General features: G+C 34.5%; 1 protein-coding gene across 21 annotated transcripts in view; it reads left to right on the top strand.

Moving 5' to 3' along the window:
• Window positions 1-19133, top strand: part of Hdac9 (histone deacetylase 9) — an 860512-nt gene extending 841379 nt beyond the window's left edge. For all 21 annotated transcript variants that reach the window (XM_078040000.1, XM_078040015.1, XM_078040005.1 and 18 more), the window contains one exon: window positions 12980-19133. In XM_078040000.1, the coding sequence (XP_077896126.1) occupies window positions 12980-13019 (40 nt within the window). In that variant the 3' untranslated portion in view covers window positions 13020-19133. The remainder of the gene's footprint in view (window positions 1-12979) is intronic.
• Window positions 19134-20358: the final 1225 nt, after the last annotated feature.

Raw genomic sequence — 20358 nt, 5'->3', positions numbered from 1 at the left:
TCACTCCTGGTTGGGTAATTTAGTGCAGATCATTATGGAAAGAGCTGCTTGTGGCCTTAATTCTTTCCCTAGTTATTTCTGTTTTTCCAGATGTTCTTTTTCTTCCTCTCATCATTTTGAAATTCCTCATATAACAAAGGAAAGAGGAGAGCAGAAGCTGGAGGTAATGTGAGGCAGTGACTAGCCAAAAATGCATTCGCACTTTGTCCATTGTGATTGTTCTTGAGGTCCAGCAACTGGATGAATGTGGAAGTTGTCTGCAAAGGAGACAGAGCATGTGTGGACTGAGTGTGGACTTGAGTCTTACTTTACTTCACATTATAGGAAGGAATTGGTCTCTGTTCAACTTCATAGGAACATAGCTTTCTGGGGAAAAAAAACTAAAGGTCAATCTAAGATTGGGCTCCCTTGTTGTCTTATTAAGGAATCTTTGTCAGTTTGTGCCTTTTTGGGTCCATCATTGTATTCTATGGACAGTGCTACATTCAGGATTTCTTTAAAGTCTACCATGACCAAAGTCACCACAAATGTACATTGACATTGGTACTTTCTATGGCTGACTTCAAGGTCTTATTTCCTCAATGAGAAAGTGAATCAGGAAAGGGTTTGCTAAAGTTCTGCCAGTTTATACTCTTAAATTGCTTCTGAGAAGAAAATCAGATTCCCTCCATCAATAACATCACCATTAATTACACAGATCCTGCTACTAGTGCATAAGTTGGCAATTTTCCCGAGAATGCACAAATTTGAACAATTCTAGCTTTCTTGCTTTTACTGGATACTCAGAGTTTAATGGATTTAACATCTTGTTTTGGCCAAGAGCACAAGATAAACTGAATAAGAGATTTCAATTTTACGCAGGTATTTTCTCTTATTCTGAGCACTAAGGAGCAGATTATCAGTAGAGAAAAAAAATGTATATTGCTTGAATTAGAAGTCATTTTCTTATGATTTTTTAAGCACAGGGAAATTTTTTTTTCTTTTATGTCTTTGATAATATGAACGAACCCCCTGCTGTTTCCAGCTAAGAAGTGAACCAAGTTCATAATCCAAAGGTGTTGCAATTATTCCCAAGGCCAAAAACAGTTAGTTGTCTGTCATCTGAGGGCTATAAAACTGAGGAAACTAACATCTGTTACTGTTGAATATAAAAGGAGCATAGCTATTCTCTAGAATTCATTTAATATAGAAAAACGAGGCTAAATTCCAACCTCAGTGAAATGAATTGTCCGTAATTTTGTCCATTAAATTGCAGAGCTTAGAATAATTAGCAATAATAATTGATTTTATGAGCCCCAAGTAATACAAAAAAAAAATCTCAGCACATTGGCAAGAATTGGCTTCATAAGCACACTTGTTGATCCTCAGGTGAATAGTGTGTTGACTCCTGATGATCTACAGGACTTAACCTCAGTTTCAATCCAGAGTGATTTTTAAGCTTCATCTGATGGCAGAGAGCAAATGGAAATGTTAATGTCCTGCTGTGCAGGAAAGCAGAGTTGAAGTTTGTTGTCTGCTTTCATACTCATTTATCAGTTTTGAACAGATTATATCTAAAGTGATTGATTTTTCTTGTGGGAAGAAAAATGATTTTGCTTGAAATATTTTCTGTGGCTTTGAACTCCTTTTCTCAGAAGAGGAAAAGAAAAAATTCTTCTAGAACTGGCTCTTGCATTTCAGATGAACCATGAATGCATGAGAGAGAGAGGGGGGGGGAAGTCCTTGAAAGTCACAGAGCTGTTAGTTTTTTCAGAGGAATGCTATCAAAATTGTTCCCCTATTCAATAGGCAAAGATGATTTTCAAAATAAGATAAAGAGGTGGAAATGTTCCTGGCTTTTGTTATAAATGCAATATTATGAACATGCAGGAAATTGAAAAATTAGAAAAATCAGAGACCTAAATGGATGGAAAAGAGTGAAGGCAAGGTTCTTTTTATAGGAAATTCTTGCCAGTTATTTTGGAGGATATATTGGTGTTTGGAGTGAGATGACTCATTTCATACTAAGATTTTGGGTAAAGCAGCTCTTTTCCTGGCCAACTCATATCTGACTCATTTACCACTAGTGAATAAGGGATAAAATGCTCCTGGCTAAGAACCATTGTAAGTATTTTCTGTTCATTTTTCTTGGATGGGGGAGGGTGACAACACGGTGCAAAAAGTCATTTCAGTTTTATACCTACACTGATGGACCTTGAAGAACAAATTATTAGCAAAAGGCTGGTATGTGGGAATTTGTCTTGTGGATGTTTAACTGATACAGTTTTCAAACACAATTTTAGGGTGGCAAAGAATTTGAATGGGGAAAAGTCATTGATGGTTCAGGAAGAAAAAAAAAAAAAGCAAGACCATCCCTGAGCAGGTCCCAGATATATTTTTAAAGATTTAAATAGATAGGCCTGTTTATATGTAGCATATTGTTTCGAAGCAAAAACTGTAATATTAGAGTTTTTTTCTTGTTTACTAAGAAAGTGTACTTTTGAAAGATTTGTAGTCTACATTTGTTAGATAGCTGTTTCAAAACACTTCTATTGGACGGGTTAGTAATATACTCAGATTTATTCTTGGATACCAGTTCAGGCTGTGATGAAAATCAAGAAAAGTTCTCTCTGGCAATCAAAACTTGAGGGTGATCGACTCTCAAGTTTTTAGGAGCACATTTACGCTCTGAAATTCCTAACTGTCTCTCTTTTTTTTTTTAAATGCAAAGCAAAAACTGAAAGTTAGATTTTCAAATGTCAGTATGACCTGTTGATTATAGTGTAAATCATCTTAAAGTTTTTAAATGGAGTCTGGAATGATTGTTTATTTAATCATTTAACGTTCCATTTTTGGCAACTTTTCTCATGAAAGAGATGGTTTCAAGTCATTATATAATACAGAACCATGAGAAAATGTATGAGTCCAAGTCTTGGTATTTTGTTTCTTGTTTTTTTCAGTAACTAACTTGTTCATACTTTTAAAAGTATAACAATAAACTGAAAAATCATATGCATCATTTGCCTGAGCTTTGAATGGCTTGTCAGTGCCTCTGAGGATATTAATGACTCCATTTTCCTCAATCCAGTGATTTACATAGAAATACAAACCATTAGTAAGTACAAATTCATGTCTAATATACTTAGAAACATGAATTTGTCCAAATATCCCATTCATTGGGATTATGTCTCTAAGGCTTCCAGAAGGTAATATTGCACAAATTATGCAGGTTTCTGATTTTTTCTCTATGCCATTATTTTGAGCACATGTGTACCTAAGTAGGCAAACATTCTAAAATAAATTTCATTTTTAATTTTCTCTTAGTGTCAATAAAGCCTTAGTTGAAAAGTTGAGATTTAGAATCTCCTGGTGAAAGAAAAGAGCAATCCATGCTCTCTTTGTCTTTCCTCCTCTGCCCAGAGCCATGATTTTATCTGCTTTCAGTGTCTAATATAGTCCTTAGGTATGTATGAAATTGGACTTGGTATATCAGGGAATAAATTCAATGCCCTATTGTGTATTTTAGCCATTCCATTCTAAATTCCTTGTAAAACAGCATTTATTTTGAAAAAAACCAAATAGAGCCATAAGTAAAATGAGATGTCTGATAAGTTTAGCTTCCCATCTCGTCTTTGCTCTGTCCCTGTATTCCCATCCTCTTGCCACTGTAGAAGAAGACTGGAGCTCAACTCTAGAGTCAGCTTGCCTAGGCCTTCTGCATTTAATAATTGTGTACTCAAGGGCAAGTTACTTAATGTCTCTAAATTGTATTTTCTGTTTTTAAAACTAGAGGAAATTTTCACAGGGCTATGAAGATAAAATGAGAGCACATTATAAGAACTTAACACTTGACACAAGGAATTCCTCAGTAAAGGCTGATTTTTATTATTATTCTTATCATTTTCCTTTTTCCTCAATTTGCTGTTTTTTTTCTTTCCCCGATACACTATTCATGATATAGAGATCTATAATATAAGAACACAGGTAGCATCTTTAGGTTTAACTTGGTTAAATCAGCAATGTAGTCACTAAAAATAAGAGTCCAATAAATAAGGACTAAGTAATAAAAATGATTAAATTAACTACTCTATGGTGAGCTGATCTAACTCAAAGACTTTTATAGTGTGTAATACATTGTAGATAATAAACATATTTACTGAATGAGTAAAAGCATCCATTAGAAGAAAAAGCATTGTTAAAATTGTAACAGCATTTCGTAATGCTACATGAGCTCTACTTATCTCAATGTTTACTATCTTTACAGGAAAACATGTTTTTATATTTTTGTGGGATTTTTCAAAATGTGTGATTTACTTTTTTTGTGTAGTACAAATTGACAATGTCCATTTTCAGAATATGTTAGCTAACTAGAATCCATAGTATTCTAATGTCATATAGGTGGTTTGCCTGAGAAAACATACTAAGAGGGGTAGGTATTGCACAAAATATCTGTTTGAGTGGAAAAGGGATTGCATTCAAGGGCAGAGAAAGGAATGGAAGTGATACTCATTGATTACAGGACCATCCTCCAACATGCAGCATGAGGAGAACATGTGAGAACACTGAGTTCATTCACTTTCAGACATACTCTGATTCTTTCTGTGTCAAAGTGCTAAGAGCAAGTTCACAAAGCTACTTCGCAGTCTTCAAAACATTCATCTACTTGGAGATTGTAATAATTCTCTACTGCTGCTGCTGCAAAAAAAAAAATACTCAAAATGTAATAACTTAACACAAAGTTCTGTAGGTTGGAAGTCTGACACAGGTCTCACTGGCTAAGTGGGGTAGTGGTGGACTGCAGTCCTTGCTGAAGGTTCTAGGGGAGATTTTGTTCCTTCACCTTTTCCAGCTTAAGGGGCTGCCTGCATCACTTGGCTCCTGACCTCCTTCCTCTATCCTCAAAGCTAGTAATTTCCATCTCTCTGACATTTCTTCTGTCATCATATCTATCTCTGACTATGGTGAGAAAAGGTTTCTGATTTTAAGGGCTTCTGTGATTAGACTGGACTCATCAGGGAAAAATAGGATCATTTCCTGACCTCAAGGTCCATAACCGCGACCACATCTACCAAGTCAGTTTTGCCTTGCAAGATAGCATATTCACAGGTTCCAAAGATTAAGACATGGATATGAGAGTTTTATTCCTACAATAGAATCGAGTATGAAAAACAGGAAGAACGTATGTTACTTGACAATCAGGTATAAGTTATTTGATCAGATACAGTATACATTACTTGATAAGATTGAGATAATATCTTTCACGATGAAAGAAGACTAAGGACCAAGGAACAAATCACCGAATCAGTGACAATTGAGACAAGGTGGAAGGATATGTAGGATTTTACCTAGAAAATAAAATGACAGGCATCCAAAGAGATGATAACTTGAGCATATAATCAATTTTGTTTGTATCTCTCAGTCCAAACTATATCACTCAGTCCTTGATCTTTCATCTAAACACTTAATTTACTTTCCTTACTTGTTCACATATCCATATGTGTCCTTTCTATTCTAGTTTCTATAATCAGGAAGCTCTTTAAAAGAGAGAGAGAGAGAGAGAGAGAGAGAGAGAGAAGGGATTAAGCAAATGTGGTTGTGCTTCTGTTTAAAACTCTCCCACGCCCTTCCATTTCTATAAGCATAAAGATTGTCATCTTAACAGGATTCATAAGCTCTGTGTGCTTACCCTCATGTGTATTTCAGGTCTCATCCATAACATTTCTCCTCTCTATTTTGTGGTCTATGTTCCAACCACAATAACTTTTTTTATAAACTGAGGCACATAGAATAATATGCACAGACCCTAAGACTGTTATCTACACCACATGTAAACACCTCCCAAAGCAAGAAGGAGAACATTTTCACCACCTCAGAAAGTTCACTTGTACCTCTTCCCTGTTCCCAGCAGTAACTACCTTTTAACACCATCCAGTTTTGCCTGTTCTTTAATTTCATTTAAATGAAATTATGCACTTCATACTGATTTTAATCTGGCTTCCTTTACTCCACTAAGCATAATATTTTTGACATCCATTCATTTCACCAACAGTTAGTAGTTTATTCATTTGCAGTGCTATTCATTATGCCAGTGCATTAACATATCCTAATTTGTTTATCCACTTATCTGCAAGTGGGTGTTTGGCTTGTTTCCAATTTGGGGCTATTATGGATGAATCTACTATGGATTATTTTTCATCATTGTGGTATAAAACACATAAATCTTACCACTTAAAAAGAGTTATTTGTAAGTGTGCAGTTTGGTGGTGTTAATGAGAGGCACACTGTCTTGCAAGAGCTCTCTGGAATTTCATCTTGCAAAACTGAAATTCTGTGGCCATTGAACAACTACTGTCCCTTTTCATTCACCTCAGCCCCTGAAAACTGCCTTGGGGCTTCTAAATACCTCATGAAAACCAAAACATGGGTATTGGTCTTTTTGTGATTGGCTTCCTTCTTTTAGCCAAGCTTCTTCAAGGTTCATTTATGTTGTGGCATATGACAAGATTTCCTTCTTTTTAAATCTAAATAATATTCTTGTGTAAGTGTATGACACATTTTGTTTTTACATTCAACTGTCAATTAACATATTGTGAATACCCTGCAATAAGCACAAGTATACAAATATATCTTCAAAACTCTATTTTTAGCTCTTTTGGATATATACTCAAAAGATGGAATTTTGACTCATATGGTAACTTTGTTTTTAATTTTTGAGAATCCTAAATCTCTATAAAATTTTTTTATACAAACCATGTGTGTGTGTGCGCACGCGCACATATGTGTGTGTGTGTGTGTGTGTGTGTGTGTGTGTGTACATATGTAAACAGCACTCTGTTTTCTTGGACGTATAGGTAAGAGTGAATTACTACGTTATAAGGAAGTCATATGTTTTACCTCATAAGAAACTTTCAAACTGCTTTGCAAAATGGATATACTGTTTTTTTTGTTCTCACTAGCAATGAATGACAGTTCATGTAAATGTGGTATAATCAGTCTTTACTACTTCAGCCTTTCCTCTGGGGTGAAGAAATGAGATCTCACTTCAGTTTTCTCCTAAAAACCATACTCTTTTCCATATCGAGGTTTTCTTGGCACACACCTTCTGCTGTGTTTGGAATACATATCTTGTCCTTTTCCTCATATCACCAACTCTATAATGAGCTCTTCATTCTTTTAACTTAGCTGTTAGATCTCAAACCAAACAGCACTGATGCTGATCAGGGAACATTCACTGAACACTAACTAACTGCAAGATTAAATTGGTCACCCTTTTTCATGCCTCCTCTATATCTTTGCATTATTCCATATGATATAAATAAAAATTATCTAATAAATATTTGATTGATATGTTTTCTTCGATAAGTTTCTTATAAATAAAAGCCCCTTTTGCTTACCATTATATCTCCAAAAACAGTATAAAACCCATTATGTATACTTAAAAATTGTTTTTAGTAATAATAGAGCAGAAATCCAGAGACATTTGAGAGAGTATGTAAGTACAGTCCTTAGGAAAGGGAATATTGTTCTTTTCTAAGTTGGCAGTCTGGGAAGAAAAAGATGGGTACAGAAGGCTTGGAAGGATATTTAGTTATTACCAAAGGAATATGGATTGCATCCTCTTTTTAGTAGTAAGATACCAAAACAGGAGACAGACAGCATAGGACTATGTATCTAAAAGACAACAGTATAGAATAGGGGCTAGCATAATACTAAAGAGGTGGTCAAGAAATTCTTATGACAATTGTGATAAGAAAGCTAAATAATGATGGGAGAAGAAATGTAGAGAAAGGAAGCATATTGTAGGTAAATTTCTGAAGAATCATGCACAAATGTCAATTCGTGAAGGGAGAGAAAGAAAGCCAAAGTAGTATTCTTGGGCTGGGGTTATAGTTCAGTGGTAGAACACTTGCCTAGCACATGTAAGGCCCTTGGATTGATCCCTAGCACCACCCAGACAAAAAGAAGTAGCATATAGATGGTGATGCCATTAGATGAGAGAGAAAAAGGAAGGCTTGTTAAGGTGAACGTACATTGTAGAATTAAAGAAGTGGACAAATAAAGAAAATGAACTAATAAGGCAAGTTAGGACTGGATAGTGGGAACTATTAGAAAATTTATGACTACTCACCACAAAAACTTGCAGCCAACCATATGGTAGTACTGTTGTGTATGTGCGTGCATGTGTGTGTGTGTGTGTGTTGGCTCTTATTTTGTTTTTGATTCCTGCATGCCTTTGTGATATGATCCTATATACATTTCCAGATCACACATTCAGGTGTGGAATTGTAGTTTAAACTAAGAATAATTTGGGAAATTCTATCCTTTGCTAAAATTCTTGTTCTATTCTTGATTTATATTACTTCTAAAGAGCTATAAAATCATCCCAACATATGTTTATGAACATTTCATAAAGTTTTTATGGAATGTCTACTAGGTATATAAAATAGTTAGAGCAGGGATACAAAAAAGAAAAGTGAAATGAGAGAAATGAGAGAAAGAACATAAAATATAATTCATAAAGCACATAAGGACAAAACAGTACAGTATAAAATGAGTTCATGAACACTAGAAAGAGCAAATTAAAGAAACCTGCAGGACAGACACATATCATCGCACTTACTTATGAAAGTCCTTTGATTCTCTTTTTATTCTGCATTGTGTGGTTTGCTGGAAGACAAATCCTTTAAAGGGATGCCCAAACTCATTAGTAATCAAAGAAATGCAAATTTGAACAAGTATTATTTTATATACATTAGATGGTAAACAGAAGATAAGGTCAGTGTAGAGTCACTGGAGCTCATGTACTAGGAAGTTCACTACAGCTCTGTTCATGATAGGTACAATGTTAGTCAAGCCCTGTGTCCATTTTGGGGAAAATGAATAGTTAAAATGTGTGAGCAGGGATTCAATAAGAATAGAGATTTTTGTCTGTTTTGTTCACTGCTGTCTTCCCAGTTCCTGAAAGAGGTCCAAGGCACAGAGTGAACACTCTATGTCTATTTCAAGAGTCCATGGAAAGAGCTGGGGACAATGGCACACACCTGTGATCCCAGCTATTCAGGGGGCTGAGGCAGGAAGACAAGTTTGAGGCTAGCCTGGGTAGTTTAGCAAGAACCCTGTCTCAAAACAGAATTAAAAGTGTTAGGGATGTAGACCAGAGGCAGAGTACTCCTGGGTTCAATCTGCAGTACTTCAGATAAGCAAGAGAAAGAGAGAAATCAGTAGACCAGTAGTCTGGGTAGTGCTAGCATTGCAGTTGTGAGGCTGTGAAGCCTTCCCAGATATAGGAAAATGAACTATGGCAGTATGCTAGATAACAGTTTAGCACCATTTAGTGTACAATAAGACATTTGACCCAGTAATATTGCTCTTGGAAATGAATACCAAGATATTCTCATCTGGAGTCACTAGAGTTCATGTACTAGGAGGCTGACCACAGCTTTATTCATGATGGCTATAGTGTTAGAGTCAAGCCCTATGTCTATTACTGTGAGAATGAATAGTTAAAATATGGATGCAAACCACTGGGATGCCATGTAGTAGTTAGTGGCTATAGATTAAATAAATATGAATGATGCATCTAACAAATACAGTATTAAGTAAATTAAGAAACACAAATGATGAATGTGTGTATAGAAATGAAATTTACATAAAGTAAAAAGATATGCCATTAAACAATAATAGCTTTAAAGAACACAAATAATGTATGCAACAAGCATCAGATTGCTTGTCTTTGAGGGGGAAAAATAAAATGCACAGATTAAATTAAATAAACATAATAAGAGAAAATATGTCCTACCAAATAACAATCTTAGTATGGATTAACAAATATTTTTTTAAATCATAGAAAATAAAATATCAATTTAAGGGAAAATATAGGGGTTTAATTTTATGCTTTATCTTTCTATCCTTATCTTTCCTTGATGCTTTTACCTTTGTAAACTAATCTATGATTGCTGGACTGAATGGATCTTTCCCTTTATTGTATAATAATAATCTTTTGCTCTTCATTGATAGAGAACTGTCTGTGTTCCCTGCGAGGCAGGCTTGTAGTAGTAGAAGTTTTTGTCTTTCAATTAGTTAAACTGTTGTACTAAAATTTATCTTTGGTGGGTTTACTTTACAGCTATCTCTGAGCTTACTGTCTCTACCTCCCTGCTTGTAAGGGAACTTAAGTTCAAAGATGTAGAAATTGCAATGTCTTCCCTTCCTCCATCCTTTCCACGACTGTATTTTTATTAATCAAGGTAAACTGAGCATAGCTCTATGAATGAGTAAAGTGGGAATCCCCCCCCAACATTTCCAGAGCATTGTTTCTCACTTTTTCCCCTCAAAATAGCCATTAAAGAGACAGAGCTCCTTCACTAACTCACTTTCCACGTGTTTCTTTAAAAACATGAAAACATAGGAAATATTTATGTAGAGACAAGTAGTAAGAAAAGATAGTGCCCCTTGCACTGAGAGCTATGAATAAAAGACAGGAGATTCTACAAATTTTTGCAATGGGAGATATGTGTAATGCAATTATTCTGTAATTGTTTAACATTGTATGATCCATTAGCACACTCTCTTTCATTAGTTTATTGGATTCCCACCCCCTTAAGGGCAAGTCAGGGGTTATTATTTCCATTTTGAAGAGAAAATAGATAATCTAGAGACACTGACTCTTGCTCAAAGTTAAATTGTAGAAAGTGACAGAGCTGGAACTTGAAGATAGATCATCTACCCTTATATATGAGCTATTTTCCAATGTGCTATGTATAAATGCATCTAGCTGCAAGACATGAAAGAGTTGGTCAGTTGTGTGGATGTGGATGTGATTCGGTAAAAGGTGTGCAACAGTAAATGGATTACCTTCAAGACAGAAGTTAGTAGGAAATCATTTTAAAGGGAGGTTAGGGACAAAGAAATATCTGATAGAAGGGTTTCCTACTTGCAAGTCTCTGTGATCCAACAGAAGAGGCTCAGTTTTCACCAGTGAGTGACAAAAATTGTAGACACCCTGCCCACACCCTCAAAAACAAGGTTGGACCTGTGAGGAATGCACAGATTCTGCACCAGAAAGAGATCCTTTATGTGGGTGACCCTTGGGATATTTTCTGCATCCCATTCTCTGTGCAATTCCAAATCCTGTATGTGGGGAAAAAAATTGTCTCACTGTGGCTTTGGTTAGATTTAGGACAATTCAGTTTGCATTAGAGTATTCAGTTTGAGTATTCTGTAAGTTCTTTGTCCACATATTCTCAGATGTAAATAAATTTGTATATTTACACATAAATTTGTTTCAAAATTTAAATGTTTTCCTAAATGTTAAATTTTTCTTCTTGGAGTGCTGATCAGTTTAGATAGAAAGGATTTTAATTAAGTATGACTCATTTAGCTAGCTTTAATCTTGGTTTAAGTGTTTATACCAAGTCTAAACACTTTCTCACAGCCTCTGTATCCTGAACATTCTTGGACAGGGTATAACTTCCTCAGAAATGACTTTTTTCTTTTTCTTTTTTAGTACTCTTTCACAGACTATTTTAGAACTTTTTTTCTATTTGCTAACATTAAATAATGAATATCTTTTGCTTCTCATTCTTTAAAGGATGTGTTAAAATCTTTTTTATTACCACTCCATGGATAATATCTTACTTTCATTGTTTTAAATATATAATAAAAAAAATGCTCAGCTAAAATAGCAACTGCTTTATTTAAAGATGCATTGAAATCTTGGCACTTTTCTTTATAAATCTGTAAAATAACATGGCTAAGTAGTTCATTTGTCTTCATAAACAGCTGTGTTTCAAACATAGCATTTTTTCCTAATATGAAAGTGATTCATTATACAACATTGGCAAGAAGATAAACACTATGAAAAGAAAATGAAAACCGCGTACCTATTCTCCCACCAGCTAGAAAGAACCAACGTACAAATAGTGAGTTCCCCTCTGGTAGCACAGGCATGACACTGTGTGTCATGTATCTGTATGTCACTCTACTCGATTTATTGCAAATTGTAGATGATGAAGAGATGAATAACTAATGTCTCATAATGTTTGTTATTTACATCCTTCTTTATTTATTATTATTATTTTTTTAGCCTTCACTAATACTGTAAGGAACATCTTTTCCCTCTGATTTATGCCTGAAACCATACCTTCACAGAAGGGAAGTTACAACATTAGTAATTTCAACATTTGCAAATTACAGAGCTCAGACTCACTTCTCCCCGAATCTCAAATCCCAGTAATCCAACTTCCCCTGACAATCCAACTACCTCATGTATTTGGATTCCTGCTACAATTTGTTCTTTTGACTAAATTAAAAATCATTCTAAAAGTTTGTCTTCAAACACCCTCAAAGTGTTACTAAATTAAGGCTAAATCTGAAGTATAAATTTTCAAGCAATTAGTTTTGGTTTTGCCCGAGCAGAACACCCCACAGATGATGCCGAATAAAAACTATTTACACACTACCATAGTGCATTTCTTATAAAATGTTGGTTCTGTAGCAGTGATTTGCTAATCAAATTCAGAATTTGATTTGAAATGCCTCCGGCAGGCAGCCAACCCAGTTATGAAAGAACAGAAGCAAAAACCAGAGCCCTGGTGAGACTCCTTCGGAAGCTAGCTAGGTCCTTAGCTCTCATTAGCAAACTGGTTCCATAGGAAATCACTGCAATTGCTCCTAAAATAAAATATTGTAGTTAATTTTTGCAATAAATTATTGGACCGTACTAGACACAAAACATGTACATTTTGGAATCTAGAGTTATAAAATATTCTGACATGTTTTAATATAAACAGGAACATTTCCAATGATTGCTTGGATCCAAAATGTTTTTCCACTTGACATTTGTTTATACTTCCTAGGAAAGAAACTCTATTTATGGATAACTGAATAACACAAATAAACATCAGAGAGAGCTGAAAAATCAGCTTTGATTATGCATGAAAATCTACAATGTCATTGTGTACTCTTATGCCGTATTCTGATTGCCTGTTTATTTTTACAGAACTGCTGGTGAGCCCATGGAAGAGGAGCCAGCCTTGTGAAGTGCCAAGTCTCCCCCAATATTTCCTGTGTGTGACATCATTGTGTATGCCCCCACCCCAGCACCCTCAGACATGTCTTGTCTGCTGCCTGGGTGGCACAGATTCGATAGAACATAAACACTGGGCACAAAATTCTGAACAGCAGCTTCACTTGTTCTTTGGATGGACTTGAAAGGGCATTAAAGATTCCTGAAACGTAACTGCTGTGATTCTAAAGTTACAGTAAACCACGATTGGAAGAAACTGCTTCCAGCGCGCTTTTATTACGCTGGGTGACCCACTCCCAGACAAAAGTATGAACTAGAAACATCCATTACCATATTAGATATTGTTAATTTCAGAAGCTGTAACAGCCAGTGAAATTTAGGGCAAAAACCTGAAACATACTCATTCCTAACATTCTGATCAGTTTTTTTATTGGGTAAATTTTGTCAGTCTTAAATTGTTTCCAGGATTTGCTTTCAGCCTTGAACGGGTAGCAATTCCAGACAGATCGCCGTGATTCTTTTTTTTTTTTTTTTTTAGTTTTGTTTTTGTGTTTTGCCTTCATTTTAACACATGGTTCAACTCTTCCTAGCAAGAGTTCAAGATGGAGGACCTGCGGGTGAGGCTTTTCTCAGTGGAATCAACCACGCTGTATCTCAAAGTCCACATGCCAAAGGAAACCCACATATGTATGTAATGGTGCAATATTTTATGTCTTTTTTTTTTTTTTTTTTTTTTTTTTTTGAGGAAAATTACCCTACTTCCCTAGCATCCTCTCCTGGTTCTCAGGCAGGGACAATTTGCAATTTTGTAGAGGATGAGGTCTCCCTCCCCGCATACCTTCCTTGTCTTGATGACAGTGATTCTAAAGGTATGTTCCCTTGAAGATTTGCAGTCTTTGAAAAAAAGCACATGACTTTTCAAAGATGGTCTTAATTTGTTCCAAAGCTATCAAGAATTTATTCTCTCACCTTTCCTTTTCTGCCCTCCATTGCTTCATCTTCTTTTTTTCCCCCCTAACCTTTTATCCTTCCTTCTTTTGGAAATACTGGCAATTACTCATAATCTCCCCTATTCCTCAGGGGCTTTGAGTTTTTCAATTTATTTTGTTTACTTTTCAGATTAACACCATTGCATTATCTGATTGTGTTCTTTTAGCTTTGAGACTATTGAAGCAAGATGGCTTAAACAATGTCACTGAATGTTCTAGATTTGGAAATGTGTTAATGAAGGCACTGTTAATGAAGGAACTGAGTTAACCTAGAAACTGTGCCTTCGTGTGAAAACAAACACAAAATTTAACCTTTGCACATGTTGCCTTAGTTGCAAAGGTTTAAAACAAAGGACATTTATTTCTGAGATTCAAAGAAATTTACTAAATATAAATAAGCAGGTTATCCCTACCTCTGAAAATTCTATTTCAATGTGTAACTCAAACACCTAAGGACACCAAGGTAGAATACCTTGCATATTTAATACCTGACAATACTTTCAAAAGAGTTGATGTTTCTTTTTACATATTTTCCTAACTCAACGGATATATTAAAGCCATAAGTGAAGATTGTCATGCTTTTATTCAGAAATCTGAAAGAAACCTTAATTAAAACAAGGTTTTAGGAAAGGCCATGATATGAAAGATATGGAACAATATGGTTTTAGTTAGAGAGGACTCTAACCTGTAAATCAAAGATGAAAGATTTCACTCAAGTAGAATTATATAACTCTCTTTTGTTATACAGTCAGACCATATTTTCATGCATTTGGTTTTTTTAGGATTACCATTTTAATTTAAAAGACTTTTATTACATATACAAAAATGGCTCAATACTTGGTTTAACATCTTAGAAATTTGAGCTACCCTTTGAAATAGGAAATCTGAAATGGAATGTAACTTAGTATTAGGTAGAAATGACTTTCATTGCATAAGGGTTAGGTCAATCAACTCATAAGAGCAATGAATTTCTTGTAAATTTCATTTTCTTGATATTTTCAGAGAAATTTATCCCAATTATATTTGCTAGTTCTTATTAATGTGTAGTAATTTCTTGAAGAAATTTACTTAAAGAAAACCAAACAGGGAAGCCAAAGGCTTAAAAAAAGAAACCTTTTCCCTTAAAAAAAGAAAACAAACAAACAAAACCACCATTTATATCACATTTTAATTAGAAACATAATTGTGAAGTTTTAAAAGCAACTTTGTAATTATAAATCCCCAGTTATTACCTTTCAGTCCTCCCCAATTTTTTTTCTTTTTAGATGTTGGAATAGAAATTCAAACAGTGTAGCACATTCATACTAATTTACTGATGTTTCTTTCCTCCAACAAGATAGCCACGTACTTCTGTTGAGCCACCAATTTGATAAAGACAACTCACTAGGACATGGCCATGGTCATTGAGATTTTAAATATGACACATTGAGTTAATCACACATCCTTCCAGGTGACACTGTGCCCAGTTGGTTGCAGTTAGAATCATTAGGATACCGGGATAAACTGTGGAGAAGATTAATCACAGCTGAATGCAGTTGTAAGAACAGAGCGCCAGTGCTTTTTGATTATACTATTACAAGATGGACCGTAGCCCTGAGGGACAGAATGGAGCCTTTTGAGAATATCAACCTTTTTGTTTGAAATAAACCAGCAGTTTTTGAACAGGCACTTCACTTGCTCTAGTTTTCTTCACTTACCCATTTAATTTTTATAGTTTTCTTCACTTACACATTTAATTTTTATCATTCACAATGGCTCCCAATGACAGGGTGGTAGAAGAGTGGCACCCTGAGCATTACCAATTATCCTGGTCCATATTTTGAATGATAAATCACATTCTTTCAAGTCTTATGATATCTCATACATAGTAAATAAAAATAATAATTTAGGGAAAATTTACTAGTAAGTAATTCCATGAGTTTAATGAGATTTCATAATAGATACAGAAAGAAAACAAGAAAATTAATTTTCTCAATCATATAGCATAATTTGGAGTGGTATGTTAAACTGATAAATACTTTTATCAAGTAGTGGGCAAACTGAATCTCTATTGAAAACAGGAGTTATCATTTAGTAAATGAGAATATTTAAAATGAAATATTTTTAAATATTTTAACAGATTTACATATCGATAATGGAGACAGAAGTCAGCTTTTGGAGAAAACATATTTATTTTAAAAACAAACTTCTACAATTCGCATTTCCTATTTCCTAGGAACATAATTTTGCCTTTGGTTTGGAATATAACCCTATGTGATACGCTCACGCATCACTGACAACATGGTAGCCTTGGAAAACAGTGCTTCTTCTCCCACAAAGGCTTCAGAAAACACAGGACTAGTGTCTCCTGATAGTTCAGTCCTGTTTTATTTCTGGAGATCAATCAAAAAGCCTTATGGATTTTCTGGGTTTCTTTATAGACTCCATATGAAAGTAAAATAGAAGGATCATGTAGAAAGTCTCTTGGGCGAAAATTCCTCTTTAATAAGCAAATATATGTTTATACACCCAGCATTTATGTTTAGGACAATTTATTTAAATATTTTTTACTATTTATCTTCTGAAAATTTACTCTCAATTTTTTCTCACTGGATATAAGTATTACAATCTAACAGCCCCAGAAGAAACAAAGCAGATTTTCTGTGTTAAAAGAAATTTATTCTGAGCTTGACATAACCATTCTGTCAGAGTCTGACATTGTCATTCCTAGTGGTATCTATCTTTATATACTTTTCCCGCTTTAGGAATGAATTCACTTGCCTGCTGAGAAAATAAGAATTGGGTGGGGAGAAGTAGGGAACAACACATCTGTTAGAACACTTCCATAAAGGGAACATTTTCACCTCCAAAAGAAATGAAAACCAGAAGACCTATCCTAAGAGGCGAAGGCATTTTATTGTTGTCTTCAAAACTGATCTTCTTCATGGTCATGATCACCATCAAATTTCTTGTGTTCCCAAAGGACACAATTATATTTGGTCTTCAGTATTTTGTACTACTTACTCCCTTTTAATAGAAGTATTATTAATTATTTTATCACCTTAACACCATCACTAAAATATATAAGTGCCTATTTACAGTTTCTATTTTGGAGCATATTTATATTGAAAATCATAGACCTGGCCTCCTAACCAGAACAGCTTGCTTTGATCCATCACATGTTGCATGAAGCAGAGCATGATTTTCACATGGCCAGAGGACAACCACTTCAATGAACACAGTAGACACACACAACACCGTAGAACTCAGTTTCCCCATACCAACTGCAGTTCATTTTACCTATGATATTGGTGGCTGGTTTTATATAATGCACTAAGCAACAACTAAGTCAGTTATCAATATGTTGGAAATAGTTAGGTTAAACAAACATTAGACTATTGATCTGGGGCTGCTTGGAGTTGATCCCTGTGACAAAGTATTAGAGTTATAACAATTTTTCAAAGCATCTTAATTCTCAAACTGGAACAGTTAACAAACACACAGTGAATTCACTCTACAGTGCCAATCTTTTTAACCAATACTTTCCTTTCTTCTTTTCTCTGTTCTCCTGCTTTCCTGCCAGAACCAAATTGCCGTGTCTAAACAATCAGAATAATTTCTGAAATCTCTACTTTGTGTTTTCTAAGCAGAAACATTCTTGACAGCTTCTTTTCCAAGACTCCACAGGACATGCTTTCCTTCATGCCATTATATGTAAAAACTAAAGCTAGTCATCTTTATCATTCTTTTTTATCTCTTCCTTTTCCAGAACCACTTAACATTTTTTTTTCAAAATAAGATAAATAAAATTACTGTGTTTGGGTCTGTAGTTTGGGACTTGGCACTTTATTTTATTAATTCAGAATTTGCTTTTTGCTTCAAAGATAGTTTTCTACCATTCTTACTACTATCCAACTATGTTGTGCTGTTATTACATCCAAGTTGTACATACAATTTCCTTGCCCTTTGGAAGATGTCTTTGTGAGACAAACCCACATGCATAAACTTCCACCTGAAGAAAAACATGGCAAAAGAAGCAGTTTTAAATCAGTATATCTTGGAAGTAAAAGAATGCCAGATTCTTCAATGAAGATTGGAGTTCTTTTATTTTCTTGTTTGGGCCTTAGGCAAGTTACAACATCCAATAGAATAAGGAGAGGAAAATGTTTTCTGGGACATTGTGGTCATATCATTTAGCCTTCATTGTGGTGCCCTTTCTTGAAGATGGCATTTTGTAATAATTGATAGAATGATTGCAGCAATATCTGCCTATTGGTCTTATTAACTTAAAATTGAATAGAAATGGAATTTTAAAAAACTCTATAAAGAATTCTTATTCTATAATCTGAGGAGTTGACTGCAGATAAAAATCTCCATCAGCTTTTCCTAAATTGTGAGATTTTCAAACTCTTTCTGGATCGTTGATGTCAGAATCTATCTACAGGACAGCTAGGTTATAGGAAATTGCCTTTTCAGTAGTTGCTGGGGAAAACCAGCATACAGTAAAACATGAGTAGCCATTTTGTAGGTTAGAGATTTGACAGTTTATATCATTAGAAAGCAAATATCCTGATATTTTGAAATCAGGTGGGCAGGTCAGGCAGGAAACCAATATTTATTACTTTTGTGATTAAACACTCTAGACCAGGCTTACTGATCTGTGTGCCAATAATCTGGAGTTTCTGGCTTAGTGTAAAATTAAAGTGTTTTTTCTATTGTGGTCTGATATCTGTCTTTGTAATAAGATCAGTTTGTTGTCCTCTGTATGCCAGTGGTTTTGCCCTTAATTTTTTTTTGGCTAGCATTCACCAAGATCTGACATTCAGAGCTGCTGAGAAAAAATATATGTTGCCAAACTTCTTTTCTTAAAATTGTGTTGCCAGTGGTGTTTTCCCAGATGTGCAAAATAATTATCTAATTAAGGATCAATACCTAATAACAATACTATTGTTGAACATGCTCATGGAATGTTCACCTTCTTTCTGATTCCTTTTTTTTTGTATTTGAAAACACAGTTGTGTGTTCCAAATTATTGATGTTGTTAGTGTCACGATTCTTCTTCTTCAAAAAAAAAATGAAATATGCCCTATTGTCTTGTGTTTTCTACTGAATTAGATTTTCCTCTAGTCCTATGTGAATAAAAGTTATTTGAAATAAAACTGTTCTTATTTTTCTACATCCTATATGACTACCATTAGATTCTGCATACCAGATATTTGAAAAATATATGTTGAATAAATAAAATATTAATTATGACTTATCTTGACATATACTGTTCCACTTTCTAAAAATGAAAAGATTGACTTTGCAAATAAATCTTCCTTATAATGAAATGAGAGCTCACAAAAAAAGAAAAGAAAGAAAATTAAAAGAGTTGTTGGTTTGAATGTAGTTTTGCTGGCCAAGATAAAGAATAATAAGATTTAACATAGATTAAGCACCAACCATGTGCCTGTTACTCTATTAAACACTGACCAGAATTCTACTTCACCACACTTGAACTCTATACCATGTGTGTTAATACTTGCAAATTCCAGTGAGGATACCGTGCATCAAATAGGTTAACTTCCTCATCTATTGCAGACTGTAAGAGACAGGATTTGATCTTCATCTATGTCTGTCTAGCTTTAAAGTCTGTCCTCTTTCCAAATGGCATAAATTATATGTCAAAGATGGCATACTAAAGATATTTTAACCCAAAACTACAATTAACCTTTAGAATAGACTGTATGCTCAATCTCTGCTAACCTTAACATTTTATTGAATTACCATCTTAAATGGGTCTAGTAATTGTGGCTAGGTTTGTACAGTAAGTACAAGTTACAAAACAATTCTTTCTTTCCTGATTTCAACATCTTTTTAAAAATCTAGCCAATAACTCTAAGATGTCTTTGAAGCACATACTCCAAAAACTCCTGAAATCTATTCCAAAACCAATACATAGTTTTGTATTTTAGAACCCCCTGCAATGTTTAACATTCTAAAGCATAATTGTTTCCAATGGACAATGGTTTGGGTTCATTTTAGGAAAAGATAGTAATATTTTGTCTAACAGAAAGTAAACCTGAGATGGAGTGAGTGAGTAGAGTCTGTTTCAATGGTAAACACCTTTGGTTTAATCAGATTTGTCAAATGGCAAATGTTACTTCATGGTTCTTTGTTTATTTTAAGTTTCCATGGTGAAAAGAAAGCAACTTCAACAGCAGAGTATAAGTAGAAAAATAAGAATGAATGTCAAACTGTTCCTTTTAAAAGAGTAGATTATAGTTGAAAATAGAAGTCTAATGAATTTCTATCATTAACTTAACACTTTCATGGTGCTTTAGAAAATTATTGAACTCACAGTCCTTGCAAATATGGAATTACTCCTGGGCTTTCCAATAT

This window comes from Ictidomys tridecemlineatus, chromosome 2 (assembly GCF_052094955.1).
Source record: "Ictidomys tridecemlineatus isolate mIctTri1 chromosome 2, mIctTri1.hap1, whole genome shotgun sequence".
Classification (NCBI taxonomy): Eukaryota; Metazoa; Chordata; class Mammalia; order Rodentia; family Sciuridae; genus Ictidomys; species Ictidomys tridecemlineatus.
Note: the sequence above shows the minus strand (reverse complement) of the source record. Positions and strands in the feature narration are given on the sequence as shown.